The sequence below is a fragment of the Pseudophryne corroboree genome, chromosome 9 (genome assembly GCF_028390025.1).
Source record: "Pseudophryne corroboree isolate aPseCor3 chromosome 9, aPseCor3.hap2, whole genome shotgun sequence".
Lineage (NCBI taxonomy): Eukaryota > Metazoa > Chordata > Amphibia > Anura > Myobatrachidae > Pseudophryne > Pseudophryne corroboree.
Window position 1 is genome coordinate 69,454,896 of NC_086452.1, and position 24,057 is coordinate 69,478,952.

Sequence of the window (24,057 nt, forward strand, 5' to 3'; positions counted from 1 at the left end):
CTTTGCCCATGCAATGCATCAAGTACCTATCGCCATCAGCAATGGATTGGCTAGTAGCAAGTCACAGGCCATTCATTGGTGCAGGCTAAGAGCACCATTAATATGGCTTTCTCAGGCGTGTCTGTGTCCCACGACTGCACCGTTCCTAATTATGCAAGCACGCCCTACGTCAGAATGCCCATCCCATTCTCCAGGCATAGGTGGGCATCAGTGCCAGTCCATATAGGAACAAATGCTGTGTCTGCTTTCTGGACAGGCACATAGATATTTCATGCAAGATTCGCTTCTGTGAACAGGCACAGTGGTTCGTCTGTATTAGCCCCTGCACAATATGGTGTCACCATGATATGCAGAGATCATGAGGCCGAGAGCTGCAGAATAGTTCCAGGGTGCTACTGACAGCAAGGTATGGGGCGGCCGCAACTTCATGAGTTTGTAGCTGCCATCCTTATAAAAAGGCCGGCAGTGGTTTGTAAATAAGTCTACATGTAAATAAGCAATTGTAACCTGAAAATCTGTGTAACACTCATACAGTTATCGGTGGATATTACATTACATATATAGTGTGGCAGATGCTCAATTAGCTTAGTGATATCATTCAGGTGCTTGAAAGGGAGGGGTATTTCTAAGCAAGAAAAAAAAAGAAGGGGGGGGGGGTGACATGCCATATGGAGCATTATGGGGTTGCTCCAAGGTAGGTGGCTCTTAGCTTAGCTATATTTAAGTATGGAGCCATTATCATGTGGCTCCTTGCTGGTTAATCTTAGACCCAGATTGGGGTAATGAAGGTGTGAGGTGTGGTGCCTCTGGACTGGCTGAGCTGGATGGCCTTAGTGTGGCATACCTTTATATTCTATTAACACTTTTCACACACTAATTTCTTTAACACTATTTCTCCATTTTAATTACATTTCATTTTTGTATCACTTTCTCTATAGCTTCGGCTTCCTAAATAATAATTTATTAACACTATAGTTGTTTCACTGGTATGCTACGCTGGGCTTTCTGGCTTATGCTGGTGTTTTGGGGTGCCACACCCTGCACCTAGATATAGCGCTAGGGACCCCAAATATACAGAGACGCCTTGATGCGGCTTTGGGGCTTATTCATACATTTGCGCAAATATATGTAAACGAGATCTCTGAATTCTAATAGTGTGTGGGATTTACATCTGGTTACTGTTATCATTCAGGATATTACATTACACCTGGGTGCCTATCCTTACCAAACACTCCAATAGTCTCGCTGGCCGAGCAATGACGATCATCAACTTCTTCACCAGTTGGGTAACGAAAGCCACCTCGGAACTCTCCGAGCGCTCATGGGCCTGTGAAATACAGAACAGAGTGACTGATATGGACATTTTACACACCCTAGTTATCGGAAATGGTGAGAAACACTTATTAATTATAAAGAGGTGTAGATTCCAACAAGAGAAGTGTTGCCGCTTTAAGGAGATCTTTTCAGTGCGGACAGAAACGCTCCAATGTACGTATTGTGGCTGTAGTAAGATTCTGTGTTTCCCCCTAGGGCACTTTTATGGGTAGAAAATGGACAGGAGGGGGTGTTCCATGAGAGCCCCAGGATTCAGCCTGATAGATACAGTAATACCTGCGATACCCCACATCTAACGGAGGACCGCTGCTCAGACATGCCCACAAACACCATTGTATGTTATCAGCAGAGACAACTGCAGAACACAAACCATCTGCAGACACAGTGGACAAATACTGGTAGTTGAACCCCATAGTAATGTTACTCAGGGGGACGCTTCATACACTTTATAGAAGGAATAGTTTGTTAGAGAATGAATGATGATTACTTATCATTAGTTCTACAAATGTACAGTGCAAGTTGCGTCTCCCACATCAGCAATGCTTGGGACCAGAAGCAGTTTGGATTTTTTCATATTTTGTATTATTTGCATACCATAAGGAGATTTCTTGGGGATGGAAACCAAGTCACAGCACAGATTGTGTTTCATACACACCTTGTACACACAGCCTGAAGGTAACTTTATACAATATTGTAATCATTTTGTGCATGAAACAAATGTGTCACTATCTCAGATGAAGCGCGTTCAAAAATTTGGGATTCTGGAATATTTTGGGTACATGATTTTTGGATACGGAAGACTCAACTTATAATGTTTCCGCCAGCACCACCATTAGCAGGAAGGCAGTGGTCTGCAGCACACAATTATATGCACCAGTCCCTAGCTTATTACACCAATACCACCATCAGCAGGAAGGGAGTGGTCTGCAGCACACAATTATATGCACCAGTCCCTAGCTTATTACACCAACACCACCATCAGCAGGAAGGGAGTGGTCTGCAGCACACAATTATATACACCAGTCCCTAGCTTATTACACCAATACCACCATCAGCAGGAAGGGAGTGGTCTGCAGCACACAATTATATGCACCAGTCCCTAGCTTATTACACCAATACCACCATCAGCAGGAAGGGAGTGGTCTGCAGCACACAATTATATGTACCACTCCCTAGCTCATTCCACCAACACCATCAGCAGGAAGGGAGTGGTCTGCAGCACACAATTATATGTACCACTCCCTAGCTCATTACACCAACACCACCATCAGCAGGAAGGGAGTGGTCCGCAGCACACAATTATATGCACCACTCCCTAGCTCATTCCACCAACACCGCCATCAGCAGGAAGGGAGTGGTCTGCAGCACACAATTATATGCACCAGTCCCTAGCTCATTACACCAACACCACCATCAGCAGGAAGGGAGTGGTCTGCAGCACACAATTATATGTACCACTCCCTAGCTCATTCCACCAACACCACCATCAGCAGGAAGGGAGTGGTCTGCAGCACACAATTATATGCACCACTCCCTAGCTCATTACACCAACACCACCATCAGCAGGAAGGGAGTGGTCCGCAGCACACAATTATATGTACCACTCCCTAGCTCAGGGGTGGGCAATTATTTCAGCTGGGGGGCCGCTTAACACTTCCAGTGAATAGTCGAGGGCCACACACCAAATATCTTGTAAAATCGGGTCTGTACTGTGCAGGCGCGTCGGTATGCAAAGTGCAGACGCGTCGGGCAGCGACGGGATGGTACGAACAAAGCGATCGCACAGTGATTGACAGGAAGAGGACATTTGTGGGTGGCAATTGGCCGTTTTAGAGGAGTGTCCGGAAAAATGAAGGAGGGACCAAGCGTTTGGAGGGAGGGTTTCTGACGTCAGCTCCGGTCCTGATCATCGCACTGGAAGAGTAAGTCCTGGGCTGTGCAGTTCTCTGCAGATGCGATCGCACCCCTGCACAGCGATTACCCCGTCCTCCTGTAGGCGGCGACTACCTGATCGCAGCAGTGCAAAAATTGCCTGCTAGCGATCAGGTCTGAATTAGGCCCATAGTTATGTATATAACTATAAAAACATAGTATATATATATATATATATATATATATATATATATAAAACATACACCACAATATACATTACATACATAGTTTTTTAGGGTGTAGTACGGGGGACCGACTGTCTCCTGACCGCCGGCAGCATACCGACGCCGGGATCCCGGCGGGGAGGGGCGAGTGCAGCAAGCCCTTTGCGGGCTCGGTGACGACCTGTGGTCGCCACAGGTTCTATTCCCACTCTATGGGTGTCGTGGACACCCACGAGTGGAAATAGTCCCTGTTGGTCGGCATGCCGACCATCAGGATAGTGAGCCGTCGGGCTCACCGAGGAGGTCATGTGACTGTCGGTCAGCTGACCGGCGGTCACATGAAGACCACCCAGTTTTTTACAGGCAAATACAAAATGTCTAAAAAACACATATTAGAAATAAATAAATAAATAAAAAATAGTGCTGAAAACAAACAGCATCCTGTGTAATGCTGGTATTCACAGCTCTGTCTCTCCCTGGGCACAGTTACTAGCTCCCCCCCCCCCCCCCCAGACCCATGTAGCAGTCTCTACTCCCCCCCCCCCCCCCGACCCATATAGAAGTCCGTCCCCTCTTCACCCCCCTCCCCTAAACCCGTATAGCAGTCCCTAATCTCCCCCCCCCCCCCCCCCCCCGAACCAATAAAGCAGTCTTTTAAATTTGGCCACAGATCCCTTTACCTTTTTTACACAGTGGCAGATCCGCTGCCGAGATGATCCGCTGCTCGCTGCCTGCTGCCAGATTCCCGCTGCCCGCACCGAGTCGCTGTAGATATGGATGCTGCCCACTCCCGCCATGGCCCCGCCCCCCGTGCCGCCCAGCGACTGACGTCACAGTGGAAATCCCGGTCAGCAGACCCTGTGACGTGACCGGGATTTCCTCTGCGGCGCCGCGTCTGGGAGTTATGTAGCGCAATGACAAGCGGCTCATCCAGTCGGGCCGCTTGTCATTGCACACTGGTGTGAGACAGCGGGGCCAGGCAGAATCGGTTCGCGGGCCGCATCCGGCCCGCGGGCCGCACGTTGCCCACCCCTACCCTAGCTCATTCCACCAACACCACCATCAGCAGGAAGGGAGTGGTCTGCAGCACACAATTATATGCACCACTCCCTAACTCATTCCACCAACACCGCCATCAGCAGGAAGGGAGTGGTCCGCAGCACACAATTATATGCGCCACTCCCTAGCTCATTCCACCAACACTGCCATCAGCAGGAAGGGAGTGGTCCGCAGCACACAATTATATGCACCACTCCCGAGCTCATTCCACCAACACCACCATCAGCAGAAGGGAGTGGTCTGCAACAGACAATTATATGCACCAGTCCCTAGCTCATTACACCAACACCACCATCAGCAGGAAGGGAGTGGTCTGCAGCACACAATTATATGCACCACTCCCTAGCTCATTACACCAACACCACCATCAGCAGGAAGGGAGTGGTCTGCAGCACACAATTATATGCACCACTCCCTAACTCATTCCACCAACACCGCCATCAGCAGGAAGGGAGTGGTCCGCAGCACACAATTACATGCGCCACTCCCTAGCTCATTCCACCAACACTGCCATCAGCAGGAAGGGAGTGGTCCGCAGCACACAATTATATGCACCACTCCCGAGCTCATTCCACCAACACCACCATCAGCAGAAGGGAGTGGTCTGCAACACACAATTATATGCGCCACTCCCTAGCTCATTACACCAGCACCACCATCAGCAGGAAGGGAGTGGTCTGCAGCACACAATTATATGCACCACTCCCTAACTCATTCCACCAACACCGCCATCAGCAGGAAGGGAGTGGTCCGCAGCACACAATTACATGCGCCACTCCCTAGCTCATTCCACCAACACTGCCATCAGCAGGAAGGGAGTGGTCCGCAGCACACAATTATATGCACCACTCCCGAGCTCATTCCACCAACACCACCATCAGCAGGAAGGGAGTGGTCTGCAGCACACAATTATATGCACCACTCCCTAGCTCATTACACCAACACCACCGCCATCAGCAGGAAGGGAGTGGTCTGCAGCACACAATTATGGGGGTCATTCCGTGTTGATCGCTAGCTGCCGTTGTTCGCAGCGCAGCGATCAGGCTGAAAATCGGCATTTGTGCGCATGCACCGCAATGCGCAGGTGTGTCGTACAGGTACAATGAGCATCGTGGGTTTGCACAGAGTCTAACGAACATTCCTGTCGCACAGCCGAACGCAGGAAGATCAGGGCCGGACTGGCCATCTGGCACTTCTGGCAAATGCCAGAAGGGCCGATGGCCACGTGGGCCGGTCCAGCGCTCACTGAGACACGCTGCCGCTCAGTCCGGCGGCAGCGTTTCTCAGCTGTCAGGGGAGGAAAGCGCGCCAGTGTGGCTATGTCTGGCGGCGTATAGTGGACTTCAAACCAGCCGCCGGTTCGTAAGCCAATCAGAGCTCGCGGACCGGCAGCCAATCAGGAGCCGCCGCTGCCGGTCCGCGAGCTCTGATTGGCTCACGAACCGGCGGCTGGTTTGAAGTCCGCTGCACGCCGCCAGACATAGCCGCGCTGGCGCGCTCTCAGCTCCTGACAGCCTGTAACATCCCAGCCGGAGGAGCAGCAGCAGCAGCAGCGGTAAGGGGGCAATTGGCACTGTGGGGGCAATTGTTTACCTGGCACTGTGGGGGCATTTGTATACTGGCACTGTGGGGGCAATTGTTTAACTGGCACTGTGTGGGCATTTGTATACCTGGCACTGTGTGGGCAATTGGCTGGCACTGTGGGGGCAATTGTTTACCTGGCACTGTGGGGGCATTTGTATACCTGGCACTGTGGGGGCATTTGTATACATGGCACTGTGGGGCATTTGTATACATGGCACTGTGGGGCATTTGTATACATGGCACTGTGGGGGCATTTGTATACATGGCACTGTGGGGGCATTTGTATACATGGCACTGTGGGGCATTTGTATACATGGCACTGTGGGGCATTTGTATACATGGCACTGTGGGGGCATTTGTATACATGGCACTGTGGGGGCATTTGTATACATGGCACTGTGGGGGCATTTGTGGATCTGGCACTGTGGGGGCATTTGTGGATCTGGCACTGTGGGGGCATTTGTGGATCTGGCACTGTGGGGGCAATTGTGGATCTGGCACTGTGGGGGCATTTGTGGATCTGGCACTGTGGGGGCATTTGTGGATCTGGCACTGTGGGGGCATTTGTGGATCTGGCACTGTGGGGGCATATGTGGATCTGGCACTGTGGGAGCATTTGTATACCTGGCACTGTGGGGCATTTGTATACCTGGCACTGTGGGGGCATTTGTATACCTGGCACTGTGGGGGCATTTGTATACCTGGCACTGTGGGGGCAATTGTGGATCTGGCACTGCACTATTGGGGGCATATGTCTGTGTATCACGTCCCATTTTAATTGGCCACACCCATACATCTATGGGACACTCTGTCTGATTGGTCACCGCTTAGCCCTGCCGGGAGTGTACACAGATGCTCTCATTCTAGTGAATGGGGCGCGTGCGTGTCTATGACCCTTTTCTGGAGTGCTTAGTTACAACCTTTATTTTTCCATACCCCAACTTCAACATTTCCACTTCAACCAATGGTTGTGTGTATTTTAATACAGAATGATGTACACTTGTATGTTGTTATAATATTAATTTATATTTGTAAGAGCATAGACTAAGAAGTAGGAGGAGTCGGAAATCGTAAGGGGAGGAGTCAGATGCTGACACCGAGGTGGGCCTGTGTGCTTCAAAAATGCCAGGGCCTATTTTTAGTCCCAGTCCGGCCCTGAGGAAGATTGACATGAAGTGGGCGTTTCTGGGTGTCAACTGACCGTTTTCAGGGAGTGCTTAGAAAAACGCAGTCGTGGCAGAAAAAACGCAGGCGTGGCTGGGCGGATGTGTGACGTCAAAAGCCGTCCCTCCGTCGTTAGAATCAACACAAACGAAGAGTAACTACAGGGCTGGTCTTGTTTTGCACAAAAAGATTTTGCAGGCGCTCTGCTGTACAAGCGTTCGCACTTCTGCAAAGCGAAAATACACTCCCCAGTGGGCGGCGACAATGCGTTTGCACGGCTGCTAAAAACTGCTAGCGAGCGATCAACTCTGAATGACCACCTATATGCGCCACTCCCTAGCTCATTCCACCAACACCACCATTAGCAGGAAGGGAATGGTCTGCAGTACACAATTATATGCGCCACTCCCGAGCTCATTCCACCAACACCACCATCAGCAGGAAGGGAGTGGTCTGCAGTACACAATTATATGCACCACTCCCTAGCTCATTACACCAACACCACCATCAGCAGGAAGGGAGTGGTCTGCAGTACACAATTATATGCACCACTCCCTAGCTCATTACACCAACACCACCATCAGCAGGAAGGGAGTGGTCTGCAGCACACAATTATATGCACCACTCCCTAGCTCATTACACCAACACCACCATCAGCAGGAAGGGAGTGGTCTGCAGCACACAATTATATGTACCACTCCCTAGCTCATTCCACCAACACCACCATCAGCAGGAAGGGAGTGGTCTGCAGCACACAATTATATGCACCACTCCCTAGCTCATTACACCAACACCACCATCAGCAGAAGGGAGTGGTCTGCAGCACACAATTATATGCACCACTCCCTAGCTCATTCCACCAACACCACCATCAGCAGGAAGGGAGTGGTCCGCAGCACACAATTATATGCACCACTCCCTAGCTCATTCCACCAACACCACCATCAGCAGGAAGGGAGTGGTCTGCAGCACACAATTATATGCACTACTATCTAGCTCAGTGGTTCTCAAACTCGGTCCTCAGGACCCCACATAGTGCATGTTTTGCAGGTAACGCAGCAGGTGTATTAATTACTCACTGACACATTTTAAAAGATCCGCAGGTGGAGCTAATCATGTCACTTGTGATTCTGTGAGGAGACCTGCAAAACATGCACCGTGTGGGGTCCCGAGGACCGAGTTTGAGAACCTGTGATCTAGCTCATTCCACCAACACCGCCATCAGCAAGAAGGGAGTAGTCTGCAGCACACAATTATATGCACCACTCCCTAGCTCATTCCGCCAACACCACCATCAGCAGGAAGGGAGTGGTCTGCAGCACACAATAACATTCGCCACTCCCGAGCTCATTCCACCAACACCACCATCAGCAGGAAGGGAGTGGTCCGCAGCACGCAATTATATGCGCCACTCCCGAGCTCATTACACCAACACCACCATCAGCAGGAAGGGAGTGGTCCGCAGCACACAATTATATGCGCCACTCCCTAGCTCATTCCACCAACACCACCATCAGCAGGAAGGGAGTAGTCTGCAGCACACAATTATATGCACCACTCCCGAGCTCATTCCACCAACACCACCATCAGCAGAAGGGAGTGGTCTGCAGCACACAATTATATGCACCAGTCCCTAGCTCATTCCACCAACACCACCATCAGCAGAAGGGAGTGGTCTGCAGCACACAATTATATGCACCACTCCCTAGCTCATTCCACCAACACCACCATCAGCAGAAGGGAGTGGTCTGCAGCACACAATTATATGCACCACTCCCTAGCTCATTCCACCAACACCACCATCAGCAGAAGGGAGTGGTCTGCAGCACACAATTATATGCACCACTCCCTAGCTCATTCCACCAACACCACCATCAGCAGGAAGGGAGTGGTCTGCAGCACACAATTATATGCACCACTCCCTAGCTCATTCAGCTAACACCGCCATCAGCAGGGAGAGAGCGGTCTGCTCAATATAAATCATATTCAGTATGCATGCCTCACATTCACTATACCAACACCTCCATTAGGAAGAAGGGAGCGATCTGCAGAATAGAATTACTGTATATACACCAATGCTAACACATTACACTCACACGGTCATCTACAATAAGGAAGTGGTCGGCAGTATATATATATATATTATATATATATATATATATTTTTTTTTTTTTTAGGTGATTCATCGCGCCCTACGGGAGCTCTTCAAACCGTCGTAAGGGGCTACGCTCCCTTAACCTTTGCACGCCCTTGAGGCGTGCAATATTTGTATTATATGGAGTATTACCTCCAATCATAATTGTGTGTTTAAATATTGCACGGACAAATTGCGTGCGATGGTTAAGGGGTCGTAGCCCCTTGCAACGGCGTGAACAGCGCACGCAGGGTATGATGAATCACCTAGTAGGTGCTGTGGTTGGGGGAGTGGCGGGTGCGGGAGAGACGCGGATGGGGGAGGGGGTCCAGGGGTGCCGCGGTGTTGCAAGTGGGGGAGGGTCTGGTGCAGTGGTGCCATGGGTGGGGGAGGGGCGGGTGCCGCGGGTGGGGGTCCGGAGCCACAGCTGGTGGGGGAGGAGCTGTTGCAGGGGTGCAGCGGGTGGGGGAGGGGTGGGTGCGGTGTTGCAATGGGTGGGGGAGGGGCGGGGCGGGTGCGGGGGTGCTGCGGTGGAGGAGGGGGGTCCGGAGCCACTGCGGGTGGTGGAGGGGTGTGTGTGGGTGCCGCGGATGGGGCCCAGAGTTACGGCGAGTGGGTGAGGGGCAGGTAATGCTTCTCCTCCTGGAAGCAGCTAAGCTGCTGTCCTCCCTTTGGCAGTGGCTCTCCCGGAGACTCGCACAGCAGCCAGTCACTATTGTTAGCGCCGGGGTCCCAATGCGCCCCATTACAGGGAAGAAGATGCACTCATACTACAGGTCCCAGCAGCCCTTACCGCCGGAATGCTTCAGCGCTAAGGGCTGCTGGGAGCTGTAGTTTATTTAGTGCGTCTACTTTCCTGTAATGCGGCGCGTTGGAACACCGGCACTAACAATAGTGACTGGCTGGCAGAACTGACTGACTCGCTGAATCAATGTAAAAGGTGAGAGTGCTGTGCAGTGTCAGTGACACTGCACACCCACTGCACAGCACTGTCACCTTTTACATTGATTCAGCGTCCAGACATTACCCTCCGTGATATCACCCACTCTATCGGTTACATTAGCCATCTCGGTGGGCTTCCAGGCCGGCAGCCCAGGTGCTGTGTTGCGGAGTCAGGGCCTCTGGGGATCTGGGCACGGCTGTGGCGGGGAGGCACTTCTGTGAGATCACGCGCAGAGGAGGCTTCGGGCTCAGAGAATATGCAGCGCAGGGAGGGCTATGAAAGCGTTCTGCTGCGCCGCTTTCATACACATCTATGCCGGTGGCCGCAGCTAGGGAGCGGGTATTGTTGATGCCGGAGGGGGCAGGTGGACTGGCAGCAGGACATAGGACACTGCAGTAAAAGGTTTCCCTCCCCCCCCCCCTGGGTCGGACCAAGATTTTTGGGGAAACCATGTATAATCCATTCCTCCAGTACAGCCATCAGCAGGGTGGGAGTGGGACTGCAGTGTATAATTAAATACACACACCTCACTAATACCACTTTTTCCACCAAAAACCCGGGTTCATCCCAGGTTTATGGACACCATTCCAATCCAGGTAAGTCACGGTTTATACTCCTTTCATATCGCCAGCATTAACCCGGGTTATTGATGTGAATGTGCAGCAACCTGGGTTGCGGCACAGTCTGAAAGGGGCCAGTTGAAATAATCCAGGTCGTGCAACCTGGTATTTCAACTCTGTTACCAACCCGGCTCACAATGAGGTGTGAACGGGTAAGCCGGGTTGATGCGACCCGGAACCCGTTCACACCATAGGAAGAGGCAGCGCTTGGAGATCATCTAGCGCCGCCTTTGGACGCGTCGGCGGTGACATCACCCACTCGGCAATAAGCCGGGTCGGGCCACCTGTCTGAAAGGGATCTCGCCGAGGCGCACCCAGGAAGGATCAGTGTACAAATCCCGGGTGCGTCACAGCCCGGTGTGAAAGTGGTTACACACTAAACCTTGGACGGGGTTATTCTCGGGTCAGCCCCATTTACACTGAACCCGGGTCTGGCCTGCATGTCACTCACAGACACTCCCTTGAGGCGGAACTCTGCATTCACAGCCAATCAACTGCTTTTAAGCAATACCAGGGTCGGATAACCCGGGACAAGCTGTTTATACTGCCCCATTACCTGTGTCCAAGCTGGTTCGGATTCCCAGGTCACTCGCCCTGGGTTATTTTTCAAAGACCCTTTTACACTAAGCTGTGACCTGGGTGGACACGGCAATAACCCAGGTTACTGTGGCAGTGGAAAAGGGGCATCATTAATTCCCCCAACACCGGAACTTGCAGGGTGGTAGTAGGCTGCAGTGTAAAATTGTATAAACACCTAACTCCTTCCACCAGCACCGACATCAGCAGAGAGGGAGCGTGGCTGTAGTGTATAATAAAATACACAACTCCTTCCAACAGCACCGACATCAGCAGAGAGGGAGCGTGGCTGTAGTGTATAATAAAATACACAACTCCTTCCACAAGCACCGACATCAGCAGAGAGGGAGCGTGGCTGTAGTGTATAATAAAATACACAACTCCTTCCACAAGCACCGACATCAGCAGAGAGGGAGCGTGGCTGTAGTGTATAATAAAATACACAACTCCTTCCACCAACACCGCCATCAGCAGGGAGGGTGCGGAACTGCAGCATATCATTTATTCATGCAACTCCAGATAGACTCTGTAGTTCTGAATACTCCTAGGTTCACTCAATGAGTTTAAACATATTGGTCACTGTACAGTTTAATGTCATGTTAGCAGCAAAAGTTACAATATTGATACAAACCTTTAATAATGAATAACTGATGGAAAAAAAAATATAATACAGCATGGAAACAGGGCATCTACTATATAGACAATGGTTGTAAGTGCTGCATTGTTCCATTATCCCAGCATATAGAACATATAAAACAGTGCAGTAAATATCAGAATGATAGGACAATGAACCAATTTGCATCCGCTCCTTCAATATGACTCCCTGATACAATGCAGCTGATGTTACAACGTGTACTAGTAGGAGATTGTGGAGCTATGCTTAATTGGATGTTGTGCACTTTGTGAGAGGCCAAGGTGAAACAGATGAGATCTTTTATACACCCAACAACATCTCAATTAAACATGAACAGCTAATGAATTACAATGTGATGGCACAGAGCTAATAGAATCGTCTGCACGAGCCAGGCAAACCATTCCTCCAAGGTACAGAAATGCATATTGATTGCACGTGTGAAAACTCATCACACATGAAAACAAGTGTATCCTGGAGTCTTCGCACAATTCTGTGCTTCATTGTGTGTCAGCAAAATCAATGGGAGCTGATAACCCTGTACAATTACCCAATAGCAGTCACTGACAATGCAGCTAGAATCCCTGAAATGCCACAACCTTTATTCTGGAAAAGGGAAAGCTTTTCATACACTATAAGAACATTAAATCCTCCAAGGCTCTCTAAGACTTCCTCCAAGTAGCCTATAAATGATGATATTAGGAGCACTGGCAGACAGAGTGACAGGGTAACCTCTTCTCACCCTGAGACACCTCCAGGCATAATATTTTATCAGCATGGGGACGGGAATAGAGAAAAAAGGGTCAATTTAACAACGCTTATTAATCCTACACAGTCAGCTGCTCCAGCGGGGTTCCAGCAGGCAGTACTTAATGCACAGATGATTACTGAGCTGGTGGAAGCCGCTGTATAAAGCGGCTATTTGTCTTTTCTGCATAATTACCTGCACGTCGCCCACCTGGGACTGAGCACAAGTGTCCGGCCTCTCACATTGTTACACCATTAGGCGACTAATTACACAACAGCAGCCGTACTGATGTATCCCGTATTGTGCAGAGAAGCTTAAAATGGACAAATTATGGAACAAAATGATGAATGTGGGTGTGTAAGCATGGCCTGACACACACAATATACGTACACAGGAAATAAGCACAATACTACCTACTGCACAACAAGCTCTGCTTTAATGGACATATTAGAAATCTGCTTTGCTTTTAAATAAAAAACAAAAAGGATAAAATTTACAAAAGCTTTAACACCCTTGAGGATCAGAGCTTTAACCCCCTCGAGGGTCAGAGCCTTAACCCCCTCGAGGGTCAGAGCTTTAACCCCCTCGAGGGTCAGAACTTTAACCCCCTCGAGGGTCAGAACTTTAACCCCCTCGAGGGTAAGAACTTTAAACCCCTCAAGGGTCAGAGCTTTAACCCCCTCGAGGGTCAGAGCTTCAACCCCCTCGAGGGTCAGTGCTTCAACCCTCACGAGGGTTTAACCCCCCCCCCTCCTGACAGTCAGGGCTTTAACCCCTCCACAAGGTTCAGTGCTTTAACCCCTCTCCCAACCCCCCCCCCCCCCCTCTCCCAGTGCTTTAACCCTGAACACAAACCCCAAGGGTCAGAGCTTGCTCCAAAAACACTGCCGTCATATAATGGTATCTCCATTGTCGCTAATCACAAAACTGTCCCCTTCCCATAAATAATGAACACCGGAAATATTACACACGCCTGGCTGTAGGGGTAACGTCTCTGCACAGAGGAATAAGAAAGTACCACAAATCTACATGTAACTGCTATGCCTGGAATATTACACCCTAGGATCACCACAACATAAAGACACAACAATAAAAAGTAGACAAGACATATATCAGATAACTGGAATCAAAACGCAACTTGTAAGAGCCACTCAGCCATAATCTGTGCGCAGCGCTGCGGGTCCAACATCCTCAGGAACATCGCTCCCAGCTGCTCCCAGCAAGGAAGGGCTGCCGGGGTTCCTCTGATGATCACTTCTTTACGATCTTTCCAGATAAGATTGCTGCCAATTCAGAGTTCTGTACCAAACTGCTGCCATGTGCGGAGACTTCATACATGTCACCTAATTAGCCATTCCCGGTGACGGCACGCTGGGCGGGAGAGCTCTCATTCCTGCACAGAGCTGCTCCTCTATCTGAAAGCCCTATCAGTCACTAACAGCAACCACTGGGGTATGAAATTAAAATCACCATCCTCCTACAGGGATCAGCCAGTAACAGGCAAAAGCCGTCACAACACAGTAATAGATCCAATACAGCCAGACGGAGAGAGATGGACTCCTGCCCTCAACGAGGATTCACATACACACAATATATTCTATACATCTAATCCATTCCTTATTAATCGGGGACAATAATTCAGGTGAGAGTCTCAAGGGTATATTCCCGTTTCTGTATATAGATTATTAGGACGCTGAATTCTGGCCAAATAACAGGTGCTCTCACAAAAAGTAATTTAAGGGTTAAATTTTGTGCATACTTCCCACAAGACAGGTCAATGTGTGTAATCGCCCCAGGTTACAGGATCTCATTCTGGAGTCTTTCATCTCACTTGTCAGGTATATTTTGGAGCAAGGATGGAAGTGGGGATAAATATGTGCACATACTGTTACAGTACACCTGCCACTCCAACCTGCCACATCCTACCACTCTCACCTGGGACTTTGCAGGTAAATCGCCTTCTCGGGACCCTAAGCTTACAGCTGGACATAATGATGCTGGAATATATATTATTTACCGGCGGACGGGATGCCGATTGTCAAGATCCCGACAGCGGCATCCCCGCCCGCCAGAATTCCGTTGGCGGGGCGAGCGATGAGTCCCCTTGCAGGCTCGGCGGCTCACCACAGGTTTTATTCTCACTCTATAGGTGTCGTGGACACCCACGAGTGGAAATAGCCCCTGTGCACTGGGTCTCCGGCTTCCAGCATTGTCGGCTGTCGGGATTCTGGCGTCGGTATCCTGACCACCGGCACATGGATTGCATCCCACGATACTGCCTGGTATAAGCACAGTATACAGGGTACATGTGTACAGCTCAGTCAGGACAACAAAGGGGGACAGGATTTAAATATTTAAAAGGACACCTTCACTCTCTGGGGGAGATTCAATTGTTTGAAAAGTCAGTTGGGTTTCTGTTTTTTCCTACCTAGACACCCAACCGACTTTTCAAACATTTGAATTCCCCCCTCTAAATCACTTTAAGGGGTATATTCAATAAGAGTCGGGTCCATTCCGACATGCAGTTGTCGGAATGGACCCGACAACACCTATTCGAAAGAGCGGCCAAATCAGAATGTCGGATTTGGCTGTTCCCTGTCCCCCCCCTACCTGGTCTCAGCTCCCTCATCATATAAAATAAGTCGGATTGAGATTGTCCGAAACGGGGCCAAAACCTTGTCGGAATAAATGGGGCCGTAATGAATAGGTCGGAACCCCTTCCGACCTATAACTGTCAGAAGCTGCCGTCTTACCGACAAGACGGCAGCTTCCGACAGTTATTGAATACACCCCTAAGTCGGTGAAACTTCAAAAGTGAACTATCTGGAAAGGGCTGTACAGGTAAAATATGTAAGCTATGAAGAAGAGTAACATGTCAAAGCTATAGAAGGAGGACAATGTAAAAAATAATTGTAGATGGGAATGAATAAGTGGATGTGCTGTGGAAGAATTAGGGAATTACTGGGGACATAATTTTACAGACAGCAGCCGATGACTGGAACATTCATCCCGCACATGTGTCTGGGAAAGGATCATTAGCGAGGCTAAACACAGACCTACCCTGAGAATAAACCATTCGTAGAAAGGGTAACCTCTCTCTTTCCTGCCTCCGCTCCTAGCCTGGGGAATTAACTATTTATTCATGTTGGTGTAAGGGTATATTGGTACATATACCCTTATACGGTGGTCTCCCTAAATACTGGGCTGCATATTATATCCATGGCTGGGAACACAAACTGTGAAGTGACGTCTCGCTTCTCTCAGTATCTATGTGCTGTTATGGTGAAACGTAGACAATATGTTACAGGCTAAATTAATGGGGGTAATTTTGTGCAAATCTGGTCCTGCTAACCGCATTCACAGTGCACTCGCACTGCAAACTCCGTTTACAATCCAATTACAAATTTGCATTTCTTTTAAGTAAATTTGTTTTTGTTTGCACCCCCCTGAGAGAAGGTAGAAAATGTTTTATTTTAAGGTAAAATTGTCAGGATTGCTTTAAAACCCCTTGGACGCTACCCTGATGACTAATTAGGCATTTGGAAGTATTCAATTAGCTTAATTGGGAGAATAATAACAACATGTCATTATTGTAGGTAAAACAAAGCCTCAAATTACCCAAAAATCAACTTTTACATTAGTTTATGCATCCTAAATTTGATTAAGTATGTATTTCAATGAAAAGTAATTGATTCTTGTAATTTTATTTATTTAAAGTGGCCTGAAATTACCCCCTAATCCAGTGGTTTCCAAACTTTTTTGAATCATGGCACCCCAGAATATCAGAATTTTGTTCACGGCACCCCTAGGCCAAAAATTTCTTATTGAGAAATTTAGAAAGAAAATAACATTTTAAAACTACCGGTAAATCTTTTTCTCCTAGTCCGTAGAGGATGCTGGGGACTCCGTAAGGACCATGGGGTATAGACGGGCTCCGCAGGAGACATGGGCACTATAAGGAACTTAAGAATGGGTGTGCACTGGCTCCTCCCTCTATGCCCCTCCTCCAGACCTCAGTTAGAGAAACTGTGCCCAGAGGAGATGGACAATATGAGGAAAGGATTTTGTTAATCTAAGGGCAAGATTCATACCAGCCCACATCATCCCCACCTGTAATATACACAACCAGTTAACAGTATGAACAAAAACAGTATCAGCTAAAGACTGATCTCAACTGTAACATAACCCTTATGTAAGCAACAACTACATACAAGCCTTGCAGAATTTGTCCGCACTGGGATGGGCGCCCAGCATCCTCTACGGACTAGGAGAAAAAGATTTACCGGTAGGTTTAAAATCTTATTTTCTCTTACTTCCTAGAGGATGCTGGGGACTCCGTAAGGACCATGGGGATATACCAAAGCTCCAAAATGGGCGGGAGAGTGCGGATGACTCTGCAGCACCGATTAATCAAACATGAGGTCCTCATTAGCCAGGGTATCAAACTTGTAGAATTTTGTAAAGGTGTTTGAACCCGACCAAGTTGCCGCTCGGCAAAGCTGTAATGCAGAGACGCCTCGGGCAGCCACCCAAGAAGAGCCCATCTTCCTAGTGGAATGGGCCTTTACCGAATTTGGTAACGGCAATCCAGCCATAGAATGAGCCTGCTGAATCGTGTTACAGATCCAGCGAGTAATAGTCTGCTTAGAAGCAGAAGCGCCAACCTTGTTGGCTGCATACAGGACAAACAGTGCCTCTGTTTTCCTAACCCGAGCCGTTCTGGCTACATAAATTTTCAACGCCCTGACCACATCAAGAGACTCGGAATCCTCCAAGTCCTGCGTAGCCACAGGCACCACAATAGGTTGGTTCATATGAAAAGAGGAAACCACTTAAGGCAAAAATTGAGGACGAGTCCGCAACTCAGCTCTATCCATATGGAAAATCAGATAGGGGCTTTTAGGAGACAAAGTCGCCAACTCAGACACTCGCCTTGCCGATGCCAAGGCCAACAACATGACCACCTTCCAAGTGAGATACTTTAATTCCACGGATTGAAGAGGCTCAAACCAGGGAGACCTAAGGAATCGTAACACCACGTTAAGGTCCCATGGTGCCACTGGAGGCACAAAAGGAGGCTGGATATTCAGCACTCCCTTCACAAAAGTCTGGACTTCTGGGAGAGAAGCCAATTCCTTCTGAAAGAAAATGGATAGGGTCGAAATCTGAACCTTAATGGAGCCTAATTTTAGGCCCATATTCACCCCAGTCTGTAGGAAGTGGAGAAAACAGCCCAGATGGAAATCTTCCGGAGGAGCATTCTTGGTTTCACACCAAGAAACATACTTCATCCAGATACGGTGATAATGTTTAGCTGTCACCTCCTTCCTAGCCTTTATCAGAGTAGGGATGACCTCGTCCGGAATGCCCTTCCCTGCTAGGATCTGGCGTTCAACCGCCATGCCGTCAAACGCAGCCGCGGTAAGTCTTGGAACAGACAGGGCCCCTGTTGCAACAGGTCCTCTCTGAGAGGAAGCGGCCACGGATCTTCTGTGAGCATTTCCTGTATATCCGGATACCAGGCCCTTCGAGGCCAATCTGAAACAATGAGAATTGTCTGTACTCCTTTTCGTCTTATGATTCTCAATACTTTTGAGATGAGAGGAAGCGGAAGGAACACATAGACCGACTGAAACACCCACGGTGTCCCCAGGGCATCCACTGCTACTGCCTGAGGGTCCCTTGACCTGGCACAATACCTCTGAAGCTTTTTGTTGAGGCGTGACGCCATTATGTCTATTTGAGGAAGTCCCCAAAGACTTGCTATTTCTGTAAAGACTTCTTGATAAAGACCCCACTCTCCTGGATGGAGATCGTGTCTGCTGAGGAAGTCTGCTTCCCAGTTGTCCACTCCCGGAATGAATACCGCTGACAGAGCGCTTACGTGATTTTCCGCCCAGCGCAGAATCCTGGAGGCTTCCGCCATTGCCACTCTGCTCCTTGTCCCGCCTTGGCGGTTTACATGAGCCACGGCTGTGACGTTGTCTGACTGAATCAGAACCGGTAGGTCGCGAAGAAGATTCTCCGCTTGACGGAGACCGTTGTATATGGCCCTCAATTCCAGTACGTTGATGTGTAGACAAGCCTCCTGGCTTGACCACAGTCCCTGGAAGTTTCTTCCCAGTGTGACTGCTCCCCATCCTCGGGAGGCTCGCGTCCGTGGTCACCAGAACCCAGTCCTGAATGCCGAACCTGCGACCCTCTAGAAGGTGAGTACTCTGCAGCCACCACAAGAGAGATACCCTGGCCCTGGGGGACAGGTTGATCTTCTGATGAATATGTAGATGGGACCCGGACCACTTGTCCAGAAGGTCCCACTGAAAAGTCCTTGCATGGAACCTGCCGAAGGGAATAGCCTCGTAAGACGCCACCATCTTTCCCAGAACTCGAGTGCATTGATGGACCGACACCCTTTTCGGCTTCAACAGGTCCCTGACCAAGCTCTGGAGTTCCTGGGCCTTTTCCATCGGGAGAAAAACCCCTTTTTTGTTCCGTGTCCAGAATCATGCCTAAGAAAAGCAATCGGGTCGTTGGAACCAACTGTGACTTTGGCAGATTGAGAATCCAGCCGTGCTGCTGCAACAACCTCAGGGAGAGTGACACGTTGTTCAGCAACTGTTCTCTCGATCTCGCTTTTATCAGGAGATCGTCCAAGTACGGGATAATTGTGACTCCCTGCTTGCACAAGAGCACCATCATTTCCGCCATTACCTTGGTGAAAATCCTCGGGGCCGTGGAAAGTCCAAACGGCAACGTCTGGAATTGGGAATGACAATCCTGTACAGCAAACCTCAGGAACGCCTGATGAGGAGGATATATGGGGACATGAAGGTATGCATCCTTTATGTCCAGAGACACCATATAATCCCCCCCCTTCCAGGCTGGCGATGACCGCTCTGATCGATTCCATCTTGAATTTGAACCTGTTCAAGTAGGTTTAAGGATTTAAATTCAGAATGGGTCTGACCGAACCGTCCGGTTTCGGGACCACAAACAGGGTTGAGTAGTACCCCGTCCCCTGTTGAAGCAGGGGAACTTTGACCACCACTTGTTGAAGACACCGTTTTTGAATTGCACTTAAAACTACCTCCCTCTCTGGGGAAGAAGCTGGTAGGGCTGATTTGAAAAACCGGCGAGGAGGCACCTCTTCGAATTCCAGCATGTAACCCTGGGATACAATTTCTATTGCCCAGGGATCCACCTGTGATTGAACCCAGACGTGGCTGAAAACTCAAATACGTGCCCCCACTGGGGCGGACTCCCTCAGTGGAGCCCCAGCGTCATGCGGTGGATTTAGTAGAAGCCGGGGAGGACTTCTGCTCCAGGGAACTAGCTGTAGCTGGCAGCTTTTTCCCTCTGTCCTTACCTCTGGCGAGAAAGGAAGATCCCCGTCCTCTTTTGGATTTATGCGACCGAAAGGACTGCATCTGATAATGTGGCGTTTTCTTTGGCTGTGAGGAAACATAAGGCAAAAAAGCGGATTTACCTGCGGTAGCTGTGGAAACCAGGTCCGTGAGACCTTCCCCAAATAAGTCCTCACCCTTGTAAGGCAAAACCTTCATATGTCTCTTTGAGTCGGCATCACCCGTCCATTGGCGGGTCCACAGGGCTCGCCTAGCAGAAATCGCCATGGCGTTGGCTCTGGAACCCAGTAGGCCAACGTCTCTCTGAGCATCTCTCATATATAGGACAGCATCCTTTATATGACCCAAGGTCAGTAAAATGGTATCTTTATCCAGGGTATCAATGTCAGCAGACAAGGTATCTGTCCACGCTGCTACAGCGCTACAAACCCAAGCCGACGCTATCGCCGGTCTGAGCAAGGTACCAGTATGTGTATAAATTGACTTCAAGGTAGTCTCCTGCCTGCGATCAGCAGGATCCTTGAGGGCTGCGGTATCTTGCGACGGCAGCGCCACCTTTTTGGATAAGCGCGTTAACGCCTTGTCCACCCTGGGTGAGGATTCCCACCGTATCCTGTCATTAGCCGGGAAAGGATACGCCATAAGAATCCTTTTGGGAATCTGCAGTTTCTTGTCTGGAGTTTCCCATGCATTTTCAAACAACTCATTTAACTCGTGGGAAGGGGGGAAAGTAACCTCCGGTTTCTTTTCTTTAAACATGTGGACCCTCGTGTTAGGTACAGAGGGGTCATCCGTGATATGCAACACATCTTTTATTGCAATAATCATATAATGAATACTTTTTGCCAACTTTGGCTGCAACCTCGCATCATCGTAATCGACACTGAAGTCAGAGTCCGTGTCGGTATCAGTGTCTGCTATTTGGGATAGTGGGTGTTTCTGAGACCCAGAAGGGCCCTGTGACATAGTAAAAGGCAAGGATGAACTCCCTGCATTTTCCCTGGACTCCGCTTTGTCCAACCTTTTATGTAATAAATTCACATTTGAATTTAAAACATTTCACATATCCAACCAATCAGGTGTCGGCGTTGCCGACGGAGACACCACACTCATTTGCTCCACCTCCTCCCTAGAAGAGCCTTCCGCTTCAGACATGCCGTCACACGCGTACCGACACCCCCACACACTCAGGGAAATATTCAATCTGGAGACAGTCCCCCAATAAGGCCCTATTGAGAGACAGAGAGAGAGTATGCTAGCACACACCCAGCGCCAATGACCCTGGAAAACAATTTCCCAGACAAACAGCGCTTTTATATTATTCAATATACCTTCACTGCCAAATTAAGTGTCCCCCCCCCCCTCTTTTTAAGCCCTCTGTCACCGTGTTCAGCAGGGGAGAGTCCGGGGAGCCAGCTTCTCTGCAGTGTGCTGTGGAGAAAATGGCGCTGGTCAGTGCTGTGGAATCAAGCTCCGCCCCCTCAGTGGCGGGCTTCTGTCCCGCTCAAAAATACAATACTGGCGGGGGATTTGTATATATATTGCCTCCGCAGCCTATATACACTAAAATGCCAGCCTAGAGGTTTTTTATTGCTGCCCAGGGCACCCCCCCTGCGCCCTGCACCCATCCGTGCCTCAGTGTGTGTTGTGTGTGGGAGCAATGGCGCGCAGCGTTACCGCTGCGCGTTACCTCATTGAAGTTTAGAAGTCTTCTGACGCCTGTGATGTCTTCTTTCTTCTAATACTCACCCGGCTTCTATCTTTCGGCTCTGCAAGGAGGACGGCGACGCGGCTCTGGGACGAACGGCGAGGGTGAGACCTGCGTTCCGATCCCTCTGGAGCTAATGGTGTCCAGTAGCCTAAGAAGCAGAGCCTATCACTTAAGTAGGTCTGCTTCTCTCTCCTCAGTCCCACGATGCAGGGAGCCTGTTGCCAGCAGTGCTCCCTGAAAATAAAAAACCTAACAAATTCTTTTAATCAGAGAAACTCAGGAGAGCTCCCCTGTAGTGCACCCAATCTCCTCTGGGCACAGGATCTAACTGAGGTCTGGAGGAGGGGCATAGAGGGAGGAGCCAGTGCATACCCATTCTAAAGTTCTTTATAGTGCCCATGTCTCCTGCGGAGCCTGTCTATACCCCATGGTCCTTACGGAGTCCCCAGGATCCTCTAGGACGTAAGAGAAATATTACATTAAGTAGATTGCGTTTATATGTCATCCTTAGGGTCAGTTGTGTGGTGAAGGACAAGATTTGCTTCTGTTTGGCCACATATTTTATGATTGGCAGCCACCAGCACTGGCTTTGCCTATTATATTGACCATGAATAATTTGAATTGGTCCTGGACCACCAACCCAGGGCACCCCTGCAAGTGTCCCGAGGCACCCCAGGGAGCCACGGCACAGTTTGTGAACCTCTGCCCTAATCACTTTTTTTTTTTTTACCACTTAATTTAATTCATTTGTAGTTTTTAAAAAAATGCACAAATCAGCCATTTGACACCTTTTAGGAGCGTACAATACTTTCCTTATGCCCACTAACAGCCTTCTACTGTATATGGTTCTACTTTTTTGTAGTCCTAGGAGGTTTCCCCACTTTTATATGCTCTTTTCCCAGTTCGCTTTCTGGACATAAATTCCCACAACCCTGCAGACAGTAGTGCGAATTGGCAGTTCTACTGGAATTGTGCGTTTCTCGGGTGCGTGCGTGAAGTTGAAATGTGCAACCTTGCACCTAACTGAATTCCCCTGCAATGATGTCCTGCACAAGTGTTTGAGCACCCTGGCACACAGGAGAAAGGTGGTGTAGCCCACGGCAACCAGGCTGCTCTAGTGCTGATCAGCCATGGAAAGGACGTGTTTGATTGATGATTGTGCTAATTCTGCACCATTTCTCATGAATCTCTCCATGCCGCATATTCCAGCCACAGGAACCATTAGTGCCCTGGACAGATGTCCTTGTTCTATGTTAGTACTTGCCATCCCTACGTACAGGCCTTTACTGTGTTCTCATTGTCACACGACGAGCTGCTACAACACATGAAGTGTTATCATTGTGGTTTTATCTCAGTGAGGTCATTGCAGCTCTGCTATCTAGATTGGAAAAAATAAGAATTTACTTACCGATAATTCTATTTCTCGTAGTCCGTAGTGGATGCTGGGGACTCCGTCAGGACCATGGGGTTTAGCGGCTCCGCAGGAGACAGGGCACAATAATAAAAGCTTTAGGATCAGGTGGTGTGCACTGGCTCCTCCCCCTATGACCCTCCTCCAAGCCTCAGTTAGGATACTGTGCCCGGACGAGCGTGCATAATAAGGAAGGATATTGAATCCCGGGTAAGACTCATACCAGCCACACCAATCACACCGTACAACCTGTGATCTGAACCCAGTTAACAGTATGATAACAACGAAGGAGCCTCTGAAAAGATGGCTCACAACAAGAATAACCCGATTTTTGTAACAATAACTATGTACAAGTATTGCAGACAATCCGCACTTGGGATGGGCGCCCAGCATCCACTACGGACTACGAGAAATAGAATTATCGGTAAGTAAATTCTTATTTTCTCTAACGTCCTAAGTGGATGCTGGGGACTCCGTCAGGACCATGGGGATTATACCAAAGCTCCCAAACGGGCGGGAGAGTGCGGATGACTCTGCAGCACCGAATGTGAGAACTCCAGGTCCTCCTCAGTCAGGGTGTGCCCCTGACCAAGTAGCAGCTCGGCAAAGTTGTAAAGCCGAGACCCCTCGGGCAGCCGCCCAAGATGAGCCCACTTCCTTGTGGAATGGGCTTTTACTGAT

At 49.3% G+C, this 24,057-nt stretch overlaps 1 protein-coding gene across 3 annotated transcripts in view; it reads right to left on the reverse strand.

Moving 5' to 3' along the window:
* The window catches only part of MAST2 (microtubule associated serine/threonine kinase 2), a 128,044-nt gene that overhangs the window by 29,536 nt on the left and 74,451 nt on the right, over nt 1-24,057 (reverse strand). For all 3 annotated transcript variants that reach the window (XM_063939496.1, XM_063939495.1, XM_063939497.1), the window contains one exon: nt 1,226-1,327. In XM_063939496.1, coding sequence (XP_063795566.1) covers nt 1,226-1,327 — 102 coding nt within the window. The remainder of the gene's footprint in view (nt 1-1,225; nt 1,328-24,057) is intronic.